Source organism: Hippoglossus hippoglossus, chromosome 8 (genome assembly GCF_009819705.1).
Source record: "Hippoglossus hippoglossus isolate fHipHip1 chromosome 8, fHipHip1.pri, whole genome shotgun sequence".
Taxonomy (NCBI): Eukaryota; Metazoa; Chordata; class Actinopteri; order Pleuronectiformes; family Pleuronectidae; genus Hippoglossus; species Hippoglossus hippoglossus.
The window spans coordinates 11998802-12016168 of record NC_047158.1 but is presented as its reverse complement, the minus strand read 5'-3'; the positions used below and the strand labels follow the sequence as shown (position 1 = coordinate 12016168).

Genomic DNA, 17367 nt, shown 5'->3' with positions numbered 1-17367 from the left:
GCAAAAATAAATACACAATACAATATCCTCCTTAGATCCTCTCACTATTTTACAAGTGATAATAACCCTGTTATATAGCTCATCTTCAGTAGTTAAATATTTGTACATATATGTTATTGAAAAGCTGATAAATGTCACAGATGGAAAAACTGTATTTATATAAAGTCTATTTTCTAGTAAATATATCAACAAACCTTACTTGTTATACAATAAACATAACATTTCCTCTATTTTAATATTTGGTATATGATATAAAAGTTGTGTGATACATTGAGGCATGGTTCAACCACAGTTATAAGAATTTCACACTGAATGATGTTCAATCCTTTTTTTTTTAATATCTTGTGTTTGTATTCCCATGTAACAGCACAGTTAGAATATTTGATGTGTTTTGGTCTTTTGCCGAATAGTTTGACATTTTACTGGAACCCTGCTGAGTCTGGCAACTTCAGCTGTCTGTCTCTGTGGCAGGGAGCGATCAAACAGGATCTTAAATGTCACGCATCAGCCTCGGAAAGTTCATCAAATTTTATCTGCAAAAATATTCTTGATTAAAAAAAACTGCATGCTGCTCAACTGACTGCAGTTCTTTGCTTTCCTTGATGTCAACTTAAAAGATTGTGCAGGCGGTAACTGTCTTTTTCCTGCCTGTCAATTAAAGTGAGTGAATAAAGTGCACTGCTGGCACGTTTCCATCACTCCTTGAACCTGGCCTACCTGAGCGCATACTTCTGGTTTCCTCTCCAGTGACTGCAGAGCAGTGAGGTGGTGGTTCTGTGACAAATGGCTTTCCTGACCATCCCAGTCACCGATGCACACCTCCTCCCAGTGAGGCATGGGGAGGGTCATGTATCTTCCTTTGCAGGTATGTGGATTCCTGGGAGACAGCTGCCACTGGGTGCAGGTGATAAAACCGCACATTTCATTCTGCGGACATCTGATAGTGCAGCCAGCTCCGCAGAGTCTGGCAGCACTGGCCCGACTGAAACTGGATCACACACAGCAGCAGGAAGGAGCGGGCACAGGGCTGTCAGAGGGAAGCCAGATAACAACTGGTTCTGGGCTGCTATTCCACACTGGAGGGGGAAGAGTGGAATCCAAGTGAGTTCACACACAGAGAGTCCTGAGTAAAACTGAACTATTATAACTGATGATTATAAGTTGTACTAACACCTTTACTAAATGTAAACAGGATGCTCAACATTATTCAAACCCCTAAAACACTTATCTTATGTGTATGAGCCACTGACTTGGTCTAAAATAGCCCAATGGAATTTCTTGAGAAGTAGGAATAGTGGTTCGGTCCTTAAAGGGATAGTTCACCAAAAAATTGGTATTCACTCGTTATCTTCTCACCACTATGCCGATGGAGGGGTTGGGGAAGTGTTTGAGCCCTAGGGTTAGGTATAAACAAATCCAATAAATCCGTAAGCCCTGATATTCAAATTCGACTCGAAATGGCGTCATTTAGACCATGTTTTTAGTCTAAATGTCCTCTGATATCCTCCTTTGGAGCCGCGGACGCGTTCGCATGCACACACTGGACAAAAGCTCTCGCTAGCATTATTACTTCCGCTTGCATTGACATTTAGGCTAAAAACATGGTGTAAATGACATTGTTTTTTGAATTTGAATGTCGGGGCTTAGGGACACTTGGATGACACCACAGGAGCAGAATGGAGGCATGTTATGTTTTTTTTCTGTTATTTTACATTTGAAGCAGTGGTTCCCAGTTACTATAATTGTATTGGATTTGGCTGCAACACTGTTTACCCCTGAAACTGCAAAAGTGTTTTGTGGACATCTGCATAGTGGTGAGTAGATAATGAGTGAATATTCATGTTTCTGTGAACTCAATGTAACAAATTGCAACACAAGTCAGATTCAAGTATTAAGAACAATCCAGTTTCACTACCCAAGAAAAAAAAAAAAAACACAGCATCCACTCAAAGTTAACTACAAACATGACACTTTTATTGAGCTTTTTCCTGAATCAGTTACAGAAACAAGAGATTGAACCGTTTTGTTATTTTTTTGTTGTTTTTCTTCTAATCGGGGGAATCAAGTTCTATACATAGGCATGCTGCGTCACTGCACAGTCACAGCTGTGAAAACCAGTATCACCCCTGTCAGCTGCCCCACTGGAACAGTCTGAAGGCAACACAAATCGGGAGAGGACAAGCAGGGACGTGTCAAGCCCAGGGAGGATGGGTGTTCGAACAGGCTGCCCAGGGATGACAGATATAACATATAGAAATTTTGTGCAAATATCACCACAGTCTATTTGATTTTAAACACAGAGACGATACCAGTCGGAAGATTCTCTTTTTTTTTTTTATTCCCCTCCTGTCTTCAAACTAATTGAGGAAGTTATTATTAGGTCCAGTGTCGTTGGCATTTTGTTCCTATTTTGGACCGTTTCCCCCTGACGTGAATCTCTTTGCTTCTCAAGAACCAGCTCTCTTTTGTGTTTAAGAAAGCACAGACATTAATGTGTGTCATTTGATATACACGGAAATTATGATTGCTGTCACATGACCTTTTACATAAATAGTTAGTATTCAAAAGTACATCTGAGAAAGGTCTTACATGTAGAAATGGTGATAAGCATGCACAGATAGGTAGTTGACAAGTGCAAAATCTACGAAGTCACATGTTATTCTTTTTTTTTGTACTTCACATTGAGTGAAAACATCACAAGAATTGAACCCCCCCACCCCCACCCCACCCCACCCCCCCTCAGCTCCAGAGTTTTGTCTCATAACTGCTGACCATCCAAAACCCTGAGGGACAGTTCTCCTTCATGGGCTGCGACTCCCGGATCCAGGGCCCGCAGCCTGTTTCTGAACCAAACAGAGCTCTCTTTGGGCACGGAGCTGGCCTGCTAGTACCAGTCCTATTTTAGAATAGCTAGTGGGTAAGACATAAACATACAGCAGCAGTGAAGAGTTGACCCTTAATCTTTTCTTTGTCGAGGGCTGCTGTAAGACAAGGGCTCAGCGAAATGACTATTGATGGGCTTCAAATGGATTCTGCCCTCCCTGCTCTGTTTATTATAATTGTATCGCAGTGTAGGTCATTGTTTACTGCATGAAATGCCAAAAACTATTCACAGCCGTTGTCATTTTTCAGAAAACATGAAAAATAAGTATCCCGCAAAGAGTGGACCACTGTCTTGACCGAGAACACAAACACACTGTAAATCCCTATAAGTGATCATGTATTTTCCTGAAAATGAATCAAACAAAAAAAAAGCATATCAAGTGTTGGCAAAACATTTCCAAAAATGCTAAATAAAAAAAATGAAAAGACACCAGCAGGATAAAAATAAAAGCATAATGTGACAGTAAGCAGTGTTTGAACACAAAGCAAACCAGTTTTAAGAAATACCCCAGAATAAAAATAGTTTGCAGTAGTCAGTTCTCCAGTGGGTCATATGACACTGGTGTCTAAACTCAGCCTACAGTTAAAAAAAAAGTAAACAAGCAAGCAAAGCTTTACAGCACTACTATGTACACAGCTTCTCGGGTGAAAGAGAGAGCTGGTGTCACAATGGAGGGAAAGGGTGTGAAACGTAGACACCAGTGAAACAGGAGTCCTTCTTGGCACGTGGACTTGAGCTATAGCCGACCACAGAGAGACAGGAGGAGGAGGAGGGGGGGGAGAGAGAGAGCGACTCTTCACCAGATAAAGACGACAACCCCACAGAGAAGAGCAGCACGGCCGCCCCCACAGAACACACAGCAACACACACGGGACAGACCAGGGAGGGAGCCATTTTCTCCCACTGATTGGAGGCCGAGTGACGGAAGTCGCAGAGATCTCACCGTGGCATGGACCCCCCTCTCCCCCCTTCCTCCCTTCTCCCTCTCTTCACATTTGATCTCGTCCTTTCTACCTTGCACTGTAAATCTGATCTTTGTGAGGCTATGGGATATCTCCGCACACCAGCCGCAGCCGCTCTATATATAACCGTCCCCCTCACTGTTTCACTGCTGTCTGCATCAGTGTTTGCTCCTGCAGTTCTGTGCCTCGCTGGGAAGCCGTGCGAAGGAGTAGTTAGCACCAGAGCGCAACCTTGACTTTGAAATCCCAACTCCACCCACCCACCAACTCCTGACACGCATAAAATACACAACACTGACGTACGCACCACACTTAAACACAGATAGAGGAACTAAGAACGGGAGACCATTTCATTTCCTCGCTCTGTTTCCTGCTGATATAAAGTGACAGTTTCTCCTGGCTGCTTCAAAACCGCCAGTGGCCACCGGAGATGTGGGAGAGCAGCGCAGCAGTCTGACCTAGATTCATGAATCAGTGCCTCCCCGTTGACGACTGACGCCCTCGTTGTCCAATGAGAGTCCACTCTACTCCACCGTATATATCTAACAGCAGTTCGTTAGCAGCTTGTGGTCCCACTGTTCAGGTGCTCCGGGCTACTTTTGTTGTGTCTGTGGTCACTGGGAACTTCTTTCCCCAGCGCGGTTCAGGGTTTCACAGTTTGTCTTCGCAAAGTGTCCATGCAGGTGGGAGGATGAGTCGAGGTGAGAGGAGTTTTGTGTCATATTCACAGAGGGGTACAGAGATGGGGAGAGAGGAAAATGGGTGGTGGTGGTGTTGTTGGTGGTGGTGGGGTAGGTTTGTTGGAGCGGTAGAGTTGAGATTTTAGGGAACGAGATGCACACTCTCTCCTCTCGTATTGTACATATACACACCCACAGAGGCTGGGTTCTTTTTAAGCGGGCAGTGCTCAAGCTGTACAGTTGCCCATGTGCTTTGTCTTCACCTACACTGTGGATGGATGGAGGACAGAGCCAAATGTTTCCACTTGAGCGCCAGCGTTGTGAGGCGCAGCAGAAAAGACATCTTGACTGACAGAGAGAGAGAGAGAGAGAGAGAGAGAGAGAGAGAGAGAGAGAGAGAGAGAGAGAGAGAGAGAGAGAGAGCAGGAAAAAGCAATACATTTCACAGTTTTCAAGGATGCTTACAGTGCTCCAGTCTCAGGAGAGGAAATCAGATGAAAAAGAATACTGCATGTTTATATTTTCTGATCTGAGTCAGCGTGCGTTTTGTTTTGCGACTTTCTGGTCACACTTTGAGTTTCTAAAACCCTTCTGTTGAGATTTTTTTGTGCTGGAAGAGCTTTAGCTCTGTCCTCCATACCCTACTTTCCGCTCAGTCTCACACACACACTCATACATCATAAAAGTTGATTGGCACACAGTCAGTGTTAAAGTCTGTACACAGATTGCGATCCATGTCCGACACAACCAGGCAGTCCCCTCATCCTGGAACCCTCCCTCCTCACTCTCTCCATCCTCTTCATTTCTTCTTCTTCCTCTTTCCAGTCCCTGTTACTCACCACAGCTGCCTCCCTGTGTAGGTTGGAGGGGCAGAGGGCACCTAAGGAAGGAACAAATTAAGCTTGTAAAATGATAAACAGTCTGAAGAGCATCATATATTCAGACATGTACAGACAGACACTGCATGCACACTGCAATCAATAAAAATAAGCATTCAGTAGCTAACAGCAGTAAGAGATCAGTGAAGGTGATTCAGGTTTCTCTCTCTCAGGATACACAGAGGCAACTGCTCAAACCTCTGCTCGGCTTCTGGTGGATGTTGTACCTGCAGACGTTACTCGAGGCTGTATAAAGACTTTAGGCTTGTCTGGACATTTTTCCATAGAAAAATTAATTCAATGTATATCAGTATTTATTAGTAAAGGACAGTGCTTTTGTAAAGAACCAAAGAAGCAAAAGGTTGTGTTAGTGAAGGCCTTTTCGTTTCTTTTTGGTTTGTTTGTTGGTTAGTAGCATTTCACAAAAACTACAGTACGGATTTCCGCGAAACTTAGTGGAAGTATGTGGTATGCGTCAAGGAAGAACCCGTTAAATGTTATTGTTTTTAAATTACTGGGTTTCACAAAGTTCTGTGCTTTACATATGCAATGGACCTAGATAAGCTCACCTTTCCTTTCAAATGGATGCACAAAACTGTTCACGCAAACTAATGATATTTTACGCAGAGCAGCTCAACGAGAAGTCTGCATTCCGTTTGTTGACAAAAAACCTAGCAGCAATCTTTGGGAACAGTGACGACTAATTGTCTTTTAGTCAGTAGAGAGTTTTGCTTTAGCACTTTTGCAACCAGTGGTGTGTTGAACTTTTGTTTGGCAGACATTCCAATCGCTCAGTGGACAGATAGCACTGTGGCTTATTTACAGGCAACCATACACAAATCAATGTCAGATGAGTGACCATTTGTGACAAACGCATCCATGCATGTGTCCACTAAATACAATACCCACAGGCACGTGAACATACACACGCAAAGTGATAATGCACGCACACACTCACACCTCTCCCTCATTCCTGTGCAATGGCGTACGGTTCAGAAACGCACAAATGTGCATGCAGTCTCGTCGGCGTGGTCGAATGAGAGAGTGGCGTGTAAGCGGCGTGTACCTGAGACTGGGAGGATGTACTCACCGCTCCCCCATTTAGGATCATGGTCATCTCGGTGGGCTGGTAGACGTTGCTGCGGAAAGGAGCGCTGGGCCTGGTAGCGGTGTTACTGTTGTGTTGCCCGGCACCGGCACCACCACCGCTCCTCAAGCCTGGTATGGAGTACACAGAGTGGCGGAGATTACTCACTATGACTCACAACATCAATCTTGAAGGGAGAAACACTTGCAGTGTAATCCTGCACCACATAAATTTCCTCCTGTACTTATTTCTAGCAACACATGCAAATTTCCTGATGTTCTATTACTCACTTTGGCCTACATTCCTCGAATGCACTGTGTGCACATATTACGCCAGTCTGCTTTAAAGTAATGGATGGTACAGTACCTGCAGTGTTCTCATCGCTGTATCCGTAGCCCTGGTTCTCCACAAACTGCCTGTGAGAGAGAGGGATATCTTCATCAAAGCTGGTCTCCCTCATACGTGTTGAATTCTGGGAGGTGTCAAAGTAATCCGGGGCAGTGGGCTGCGGTGGGGGTCTCAGGCAGATGTGGGATTCAGGTATGGCGTGGAAGATAAGCAGCAGCCAGCCCTGAGCCACTAAAGCGATGGCCAGTGCCGGATCATTCCAGTCCGGGGACCTCCCCAGCCAGGCATTTCCGTACAGATAGAAGCCCACCCAGGCCACCCACAGCAGCAGTGAAAGCAGGCAGGTCAACAGCAGCCAAATGGCGTTGCAGCGCCACTGACTTGTCTTCCCACACAGGGCCAGGGAGGCGGCAGTTAGTGCTGCCAATAGGAGTGCTAGTACGTAGCTGCAGGCTAGTGAGAAGTCCACAGGTAGGTACTGACAGGCAGCTCGTCCCTCCCGCAGCACGGTCAGAAGAAGCCACTCGGCAGCAATGATGCCCTGCACAGCACTCAAACCCAGCGCCAGGCCAGTGAGGGCGCAGCCACCAGGGCTCCGACGCTCCCGGCCTAGCCTGCGCAGACGGACACCCTGCACTAGCAAGCAGGAGAAGCAGACAGCAAACAGGAGACCCCAAAGGGCCCTGCGGAGCAAACATAACGACTCATCCTGATCAATCAGGTAAGCAAAGCTCAGGCCGAACAAGCCAAGGATGCCGAGGAGGAGCAGGAGGATGGGTCCCACGGCGCTGCGCTTCTCAGCCTCACTGATGTGGCGTAAACGGCACAGCAGGACAAGAGCTAGTAAGATGGCAGCCAGGATCCCGCCTGCAGCCACAGCCTCTACAGCTACACCCCAGATGGAGTCCAGGTCGCAGAGGAGGGTGTAGGGACGCACAAGGCCCCAGCCACAGCCTCTTGGAAGAGCCTCAGAGTCCTCGGAGTTCTGACTACTGGCACGATGAGCAACAGTCAGCAGCAGCAGGAGGAGGACTGGGTGGAACGCCATTTCTGAGAGATCAACAGAACAGAAGGCAGAGAGGGAGATGATGAAGAGAACAAGGAGCAGAGAGGAGGCAATAGAGAAAGTCAAGGAAATGGAGGAAAAGGGGGGGAGACAAAGCGAAAAAGGAGTGAGTCATTCTGGTCATAAATGTTTGGAAGGCTACAGAACAGAAGAGAGTGATTTCCACAGTTACCATCCGCCTGTGCGGGACAATACAGACAATCATCCACTGCTGTGTTTTTAGCGAGGAAACAAAGGGCAGTAGTTCAGGCGGAGTGAATGACTGAAGCCTTCCTGAGCACAAAACACACTAAAGTTCCTTTTAACCATTTAAAGGCATTTAGGTTTCAACACTTTGAAATAAACAACACAAACATGGCTGAAAAGAAACCGACAAACCCAGAAAAGCCCAGATCAGCTGCCTTCAGTTCATTCACAAAAGAGTAAGGTCAGAGGCAGAGTGCCCACAATGCTGCTAAGGAGAGTTTCAGCTGTGTTATTTGTCCAGTCTCGTCCAGTGAACCGGCGGCCAGAGCACTGACAGGAAAGCTGCAGCGTCATGCATATTTTAATGAAAAAACAAGAGATACAGAGAAAGGAACTACTGCGTACAAGCAGTTTGACTCACTATCAGGCATCTAGGGCCGTCTAGCAAGGCTGGAGATGATGCACGACAAACTGCACACGCAAATACACAGCGCCTCGAGCACGAATACTAACACTCGTGTACTTTTGAGAGAAGTGTCCCGCCGAAAAAAACAACAGCATGCATTCCAAATCGATTGTCTCAGTCTACCTTTTTCTTTATTCATCACAAATGTCAGACAGCCAAACACACACGCACATAAATACTATATTTGTTGGGACGATCAGTGCTGTCACCTGACAGTATTTTATGGGAGGATGATCTGTATTTAAAGCCACACACACAGACACACGTACACACAGTAACACACACAGTAACACATCTTGCCAGGTTACTGTCAACTGTCAGAAATTCTTTCCAAGCTGAGTCAGTCATTAGTGCGTTAAACAATCCACTTTAGCAAAGTACACACACACACACACACACACACACACACACACACACACACACACACACACACACACACACACACACACACACACACACACACACACACACACACACGTTTTTCTATGCTTAAAGCCTTACTTGTCTTTCTGTAGTTACCTCTGCCAAGGAGGTTGTATTTTGGTCTACATTTATTTGTCTGTTAGCAAGATTACACACAAAACTACACGACCACATTTTGTGGAGGGGTGGGGCATGACCCCAGCAAGACCCCATTCAATGTTGGTGTGGATCTGGATCAGGGGGCGGATCCAGAACAGTTTTTTCCCTTTCTTCAACACTGAGAGATCTCAATATTTTCATTGATTTCTCAGAAAATAATTTCATGGATATTGACGAAAAACGGACGAATATCTATATGCGTGTTTATTTTGGTGCAGATCCAATTACAAATCTGCAACGATGTAGATGTGGTTTCATAAGGGGACAGTTGGGCCTAGGTGGGGGTGTGTTCTCTACTGAGTGCCATTCTAGTTTTGATATTTAAACAAATCTGCCAGTGTCCACAAATAGACTGCACTGCAGTATTTACATACCACATGAAGGACAGTGGATATCCCCAGCTTCCATCAGTTTAAACACACACCAGCCAAAGCTACAGGTCACACACAGCCCCTCCAGCATGTAGTTTATTAAATGGGTCAGTCACAGAGAAGAAGACAAACCTCAAGAGGACTGGTCTGATGGATCTGCAGCAAATAGACTAGAACGAATTTTGAATGTAAGACGACGACTGTATACTGTTTCACTCTCCCTGCTCTAGTGCTGTTTTCTACTGATTTCAGCATAAGAGCTTTAAAATGTTCCAACTTGTATAAGCGGTACTTGTATATACCACTTATACAAGTATAATAGAGTAAAGAATATTTCGCAGGAAAGCTCCATAGCAGTAAAACCCCCCCACCGCATCCTTACACCAAGTTCTGTGATAATCTGTCCTGTAGTTTTTGTGTAATCTAGTTGTGTTGTGTTGTGTTCACAACTTGTTTCGCTGACCCCCAGTGTGCAAGAAGTCTGTTACCACAGCTTCAAACATTCTCCTGGCGGAAAAAAGAGATTTGTCCATAACTCAGCCAAGCAAAACTATATAGTGTGACTGAGCTGCTATCCAACAAGACAATTAGTATTCACAGATTAAAAGACCTGTCATATCTTTCCCTCAGAGCCGCTGTTTATATGTTCACATCAATCAGCTCCTCAGAGAGATGAGTCACCAAAAAATGCATGGAAAAAAGAAACAGTGCTGGAGCTTTATATACACACACACACACACACACACACACACACACACACGACAACCTATACCAAATAGGGGCCACAAATACACAAACACGCTCACACTCCTAATTAACTCAAACAGTGTGTTGTTTTTCTGGTGAGCTCCTGATAACCATGGTTACGCCCCATCTCAAAACGACAGGAATAAAACAAAAGGAAGAGGCAACAAAGAGAGAGAGGCCCACTCATCCTCAACATGTCGAGCAGACTAACTGCTCCTCCTCTGTCTTTTTTTGTGTCTTTCTTTGTCGCCGTCTTTGTCACTTCCTATCGTGACATGACTGTAAAATCACAAAGTTCAAGTCCAAGCTCTCAACAAGAGACGAGACGCGACTGAAGCCTTTTTCACTCACCCTCTCACCCAGTTACAGTCTCTTGCACAGACGGTGGCCCTGGCTGTGATCTGGCAGATGAAGGATGCACACAGAGGGCTGCCAGCGGCCACACATGATCGCATGCAGCCAGTCCGCCGACTTGCAGACGTGCAAGATCACAAATGCTCATGCAAACATGTACGACGCACAGGACATAACACACACCTACAGCAACACACACTGGAATCCTCTTCCCTGCCTGTCACTAATGAGTCATGGAAACAGAGAGAGAGAGAGAGAGAGAGAGAGAGAGAGCCTCTGGCCTTCCACTATGTGCAGTACAGAGGATGCTGCCGCCGTCTCATCCTCCCATCCCTCCTCACCCTCCCATATTTCTAGAAATGTTTCCCTCTCTGTCACTCGGCTCTGTGCAGCCATTTCTGTCTTCCCCTCCATTTAAAACCCTCAGTTCTGTCAGATTTCTATGCCACCTCTCCGCCAGAGCAGCCAGAGCGCTCTCGTCTTTCTGCTACATTTGAAAACGTTCTGCGAAAGATGTGCCTCACACACCTTCTCTCCCCACATTTTCTCTCTCCTGTCAGCCCCACGCGACTAATCCCAAGCACACCCCTCTTCCTTCCATTTTGGCTTCTCCTTATTCCTTTCTTGTTCCCCTTCCTCCTCTTCTCTCACCCCCCGCTCTGCCTTTATTCTTGCTGTGTATCTTATGTAACTGGGAGAGGGATCCAGCTCCTGCCAGTTCTGCTGCATGGCTGCTGTTTCTCATCATCTTCCTCAGTGCTAAGCAGCCTGCGCCAGCAGGCCGGAGGTCCATCTTAGCTTTGTATTCTGCACATCGCAGGGTTACATGCATTAATTTTGCACGTGTCACTCTCATGCACGTTTGCACAGACTGGCACAATGCCCACGTGTGCAGGCTCCATTTGCATGTAAATATAACATTCAGTTTAGTGGCATGTATTATTCATGTGTGTATGGGAAGGCAGCACATTCTCACACAAAGCTGAATCTGGCAAATATGCAGCATGCATTCCTTATAGTGCTGCTGTGAACACACAACAGGGACACAAGTGTGAGAGTGCAAATGTGCAGCGCTGCAGTCGTTCAAATGTGTTCCAAGATCTATAGCAAGCCGTCCTGTGCAATTACAACTTCCAACAACTATCAGACATGGCGCACGACCAGATGCTGTGTAATTACCGCCGTGATAATTGGGAGGATTATTGCAATTTGACGACTCACTTCAAATCTCTTCTTCTGTAGATATCTGTGTGTGGGTATATTGATAGAAACACAGCGAGCCGGCTGTTTAGGTGAGCAGGTCATTCGTGGGTCCTGTGCTGGCATCTGCTTTCTGAAGATGCTATTTGTTACAGACCTCTTCCTGTTCTGACACTGCATGCATTAACATCTTACATCTTACATCAGTAGCCGCATGGTCTTACATAATGCCTTAAGTCATAATGAATTAAGCCACTCTGGTTTAAAAATGCATCTGGGCTTCAAAATAACTTTGGCTGCTCTAATAGCCGAGACACCTTTCTTAAAATACATTGATAATATATCTGTCTCAAGCTATTCCAGATTGAATTAACTGTGAATAATTGGCTTGAAGTAGCTTCCAGAGTTGGAGTATATGGTCTGAAGCAGCATTTTAAACGGAGGCGAGAGAGAGGAGGTTCACTGAGTATCAAAAACGCCCTTAGATATATGACATATACAGCACATGCATTCTTCTCTCATTCATATTTCTCTTTGTCTCTTTTCACCTCTGACATCACCAGCCGGGCTTTTTAAGATGCATCCTTTCATAATGTGGACACACTCTTAACCAGAACAGATAGGTCTCGTTCAGTCAAGGACACTGACAGAACATATGGTTGTTACAAACCCAGAACTTGTGACTCGCCAGAGAAAGCCTTACCAATGCGGCTACAGAGAGAGACCTCTCGGGCAGAAGATTGCAAAGGCTCGGAAATTAGATTTCAAAGCATGTTGATATCTGTGCGACGAACCTTTGATACATTTCTCTGCACAGATTCACTCTCATGTAATCACGTCATTATTAGTTTGATGGACTTAACGCATGATGTCAGCCCCGATCCCTTGCAGCTGATTGTGACAGATGACAAGATGGCAGTAAAATGGAATAAAGAGGAAGAAAGACAAGGGGAGGGGCAATAGACGTCAGGGTATGATGTGTGATGCTGATAAAATATTAAAAAGGAGGTGGTGGGGACAAGTTTGAGGGAAAAAATAGACTCACAGACACAGAGGGAGAAAGCAGGCCTTGGAGGGGGGAAAAAAGACAAGACACACACAGGATAGCGAGACTGAAGAGGGGTGGTCCATTCACTGCATCGGCCTCCAGGGTGTCATCGTGAAAAAACTGACAGTGGAAATATTTTCCCCAGCCTCCTCAAACACCCCTGGCCATCCTAATTAGGCCTCATTACCATGTGACTGGGCTCACAGCAAGACCGTATGCTAATTGACTTGGCAATTAACAGTGCCAGTGTTTAATCTCAAATTCCCCCCCCCCTCCTCTCTCTCTCTTTACATCAACAACCAATGGGGCTATCGGTCAGATGTGAAGGCATCCCGAACCCACAGATACAACTGAACCTGAGGCACAGACCTCTGGTGTCATGTGTTGAGCTTCCATGTAATATCAATAAGCACCTTCCACTGTTGATGAATGGAGGGGTTTGATCAGCCCAGAGAGATCAGATCGGGCTAGAGTGCGATAGTGATCAGGCGAGCGAGAGAAACAAGGAGCAGCCGGGTGTGTGGAGGAAGAATTGGAGCGCGCCTTGTGCTCCTTGTGCCTGGAGCGTGTGTGTGTGTATGTGTGTTTGTGTTTGGCTGTGTGTGTGAGTGTGATAGGAAGAGGGGTGAGCACATGAACACAAATAGGAAAGGAGAAGAAGGGAAGATGTATCTGCACATCAGATCATACACTCAGCTGTGTGATGGGTACGTAAAGAGGCCACACACGCACACACACACAACCTTGTACTTCTCTCTTGGTTGAGGACACTCATTGGCATAATGCATTTCCTAGCCCCTGACCTTAACCATCACAACTAAATGCCTAACCCTAAACCCAAACCAAACATTAACCCTCAAATAGCCCTTTTGCAAGCGAGGACCGGCCAAAATGTTCTCACTTTCCCAAAATGTCTTCACTCCGTAAGGTCAAGGTCCTCACAAATGTATCTGTGTACACACACACACACATGCACAACCATCCAAACATATGGCATCAGCCCAGAGGAGATACTGTATCATCCTCTGTTCCCAGAGTAAGCTAACCTAACTCATGAAAAAGCAAAGCCTGAGAATAAATAGCGCCACTGTGCAGAATATTGATTGATGATGGGAAGCAGAACACTCCAAAACAGGCCCCCGAGCTTTCTGAGTACACAAATACTGCACTGACAGTGACTCGAGGCTCGTGTATCATCTATCCACTGACCAATCCATACATCGACATCCATTTCCATACTAACTTACTTTGTCTTATCGGACCCAAGTGGGTGATTTTAAGTGCAATTTTCTTGCAGTGTTAGACATCCTGCAGCGCCCTGCCTCTGCAGGCCAGCATGGGAAGGACATGTCTTGTAAAGGGACACCCTTGGTTTTGAGCTGACCTAAGGAGCAGCTCAATGCAAACACACATTTGGAGAATGCTCTTTTTTCTTTCTTTTTTAAGCACACACACACACACACACACACACACACCACCACCTTCTCTCAACAATGCTGGCCACATGGGAGGGTCCCTAGGGGGTTCTAGATGAGTGTGTTTGTTTGAGGCAGCAGCAGTAGGACCATTGTTACTGAGTTGTGTGTGTGTGTGTGTGTGTTGTGTGTGTGTGTGTGTGTGTGTGTGTGTGTGTGTGTGTGTGTGTGTGTGTGTGTGTGTGTGGTGTGTGGGAGAGGGAGACAGGGAGATCCAAAAATAGAGAATGACATCTTACATGCAAACCACAGAATATAAGAGTGACCTGACTCTCCTAAAATATCCAAAATGAATTGAGGGATGAAAATGGAGGCGCAGCCACAAAAAAAGGAGACCAAACCATTTCCTCCTCACAGCCAATCAGACGTTACATTTCGCACAGGTCAAAGTCCTCCACAGACGCGTCTTTACTTTACGGCTTTACATGATTTTGTCTAATGCCTCTCGAGGTCAAGCCCACGTGTGACAACCCCTGTGCGTAAATATGCGTTTTCCTGCAACACGTCTGCAGAACTGCGCGTCCTCTCCGCTCCACACACACCTATGCATTTGGTGCATCGCCTTTATCCATGTCAGTGATGCAACTCTGTGGTGACAAGCCCCGAAACAGCCTGATCACAACACAAACCGAGATCGCCCTAGATACCGAGTTCCCCCCCCATCTGGATCCACTGGAGAAAAAAACAGTCCCCTCTCTCTCTCTCAATACATATCACACATGTATCCTCAAGGATATCACACTGCCCTGCCCCCCTCCTCCCGTTCCTATAATTCAATATCCTGAGGGCTCCATGCTGACCAGCACGTTACCTTTATCGATGTAAACAAATCCGATCGGGAGCGAAGGCAGACGGCACGTTCGTCAGGTTTAATGGGGAGAAATGAATTTCTAAGAAAAAATGTCACATTTCGGAAACAAGCCGTCTTTGGTTTTTCACCCCCCACATCCACATGGAGCGGTGCGCGATCAGATGGTTCCTCCTGCTCCGCGCTCCCAACCGGAGGGACCCGGTTACTCAGCCCGTCGTCCTCAAAGGCGGGATCGGCATAAATCCCGGGTCCGTGGCGAGTCCAAACGTTTCGGGGGGTGTGGGGGGGGGCACCGGACTGTCAGGGTGGAAACGTGCAGGAGATTCTCACCCTCTAAACCCTTTGTTTAGCGGTGCGCATCTTTGACTTCCACTGCACCCAGCAACGAGGGCGCAGAAGCCAAAGTGAATACAACGCACGGGTTCGCCGAAGTCTCGCCGCGATGTGCAGAACAACACGGTGATCTCCTCTGCTGCTGCTACTGGGCCGCGTGTGTCGCTGAGTGGCGGCGCTGACGATCACTGCTCCCCGCTGCACATCTCCCGACTGAGCGCATCACCGAAACTGCGCTCCGCATAACGTGCGTAATGGTAATCCCTCTCCGCGCACACACACACACACACAGGAGAGAGAGAGAGAGAGAGAGAGGGGGAAAGTGACAGCTCCGACAGTGCCGCCACAGTGTCTGTCCTCCCTCCCTTTAACTCTTTAACTCTACAATAAATGAATTGGAGCCTGTCAGGAGGAGGCACCTTATTAAATCATTTCTAGACACTTTCTCTTACACACGCGCAAAAGCACACAAACACACACACACACACACACACACACACGGTCTTGATGTCACATGCACGAAGTGTACGCACAATTGGTATTCGCGAAATTCTGCTTAATTCCAGCTGGTGCTGTTTTGATTTTCACTCGGTCAATGCGCTAAATCATAGAAAATATGCCAATAGTGTCAAGTTCATCTATTAAGATTTCATTTCCGGTGGGGTCTTTCAAAATAAAGTTCAAGCTCGTTCCCTATAGCCACTATTCTAAAAATAAGTCACACATCCTCATTGTAGAAATATTAATACAAATCTGTTTTACTGTAGTGACAATATAAATGGATGGAAGGGTCGACGTTGAAATAGCAGGTTTATCCAAAACACGACACACACACACACACACACATTTCTGTCTTCTTCTTTCTCAAATTGTGAGCACACTCATCTGCATAATGGATTCTCTAGCCCCCTAATCCTGACCTAAACCTGATTCTAACCTTAACCTAAACCTAAGTGTAACCCTCAATCTAAACATTTTAATTCCCTCATTATCTACTCACCACTAATGCCGCTGGAGGGAGGGGGGGGTACTCTGATAGCTTCCTCCGAAGTGCGTTCACATACACACGGGCACACCATCGTGTTGCTACGTCTGCTAGGTTCGCCACTGCCGAAAGTGAACATTTAGGCTTAAAACACAGTGTAAATTACCTTGTTTCGGGTGAATGTCGGGGCTTAGGGACACTTGGATGACACCACACAAGCTGTAGGGAGGCATGTTGTGTTTTTTCAGTTGTTTTATTATGTCTGAAGAAGAGGTCACCTGTTTACCCCTGAAAGTCCTAAAGTGATTTATGGACTCAAACACTTCACCCACCCCTCCATCAGCATAGCAGTGAGTAGATAGTGGGTGAATTTTCATTTTTGGGTGAACTATCCCTTTAAACGGGCCAAGATCTTCTAAAAATAATGGTTTTGATCCAAAAGTGGCCCTCACATCTATAAAAAGACAAGTACACACACACACACACACACTAATAGCAGTCAGCTACCTTGGTGCAGTTCTGACCACCATGAACAATTTAAGGTTCAGTGTTTTGAGATCCCTCAACATGTTGACAGAAGGCACAAAGTGATGCAAGCACTGACCCTGATTTGCTTGATTTGCCACTGCCATTTGAATCCTTGAGTTTGTTTGAATATTTTAAGATCTCAAATCCCTGGCTTGCATCTTTGTGACTCTTATTTTGAAAGAAATGTGGCCTCTTTTCCAGGCCTACTCTGATTATGTCCAGGGGCTTGACACAGCTACAAACTGCTGTGATGCTTATTATTTCTCCCTCTGGTCACATGCTTGTCGCCTCAGCTGCTCCAGTCCATCTACCAGGGAGGCTTTCAGGGAGCCCCCGCTGTCCAGGCCACCTCCAACCCCCCTCTCGGTGTCCCATC

The 17367-nt window shown here is 46.1% G+C and overlaps 1 protein-coding gene across 2 annotated transcripts; it reads right to left on the bottom strand.

The window, feature by feature from the left end:
* Window positions 1-1952: 1952 nt before the first annotated feature.
* On the bottom strand, window positions 1953-16021 carry gprc5ba (G protein-coupled receptor, class C, group 5, member Ba). Of its 2 annotated transcripts, none has more exons than XM_034592174.1 (4): window positions 15146-16021; window positions 6858-7889; window positions 6471-6622; window positions 1953-5406 (listed from the first exon to the last, which is right to left on the bottom strand). In XM_034592174.1, exons 2-4 carry the CDS (start codon window positions 7885-7887, stop codon window positions 5362-5364), a joined length of 1227 nt encoding a protein of 408 aa, XP_034448065.1. In that variant the 5' UTR covers window positions 7888-7889; window positions 15146-16021; the 3' UTR covers window positions 1953-5361. The 2 variants fall into 2 exon arrangements, with proteins under 2 accessions (XP_034448065.1, XP_034448066.1); XM_034592175.1 differs by having other exon boundaries at window positions 6495-6622; window positions 15146-16015.
* Between the last annotated feature and the right edge of the window lie 1346 nt (window positions 16022-17367).

Coding starts and splice junctions, on each gene's coding strand:
- gprc5ba (XM_034592174.1), bottom strand. CDS start 7,887: ATGGCGTTCCACCCAGTCCTCCTCCTGCTGCTGCTGACTGTTGCTCAT. Junction 6,623..6,857: donor CAGCGATGAGAACACTGCAG/GTACTGTACCAT, acceptor ACTCCATACCAG/GCTTGAGGAGCGGTGGTGGT. Junction 5,407..6,470: donor GTACATCCTCCCAGTCTCAG/GTACACGCCGCT, acceptor TTCCTTCCTTAG/GTGCCCTCTGCCCCTCCAAC.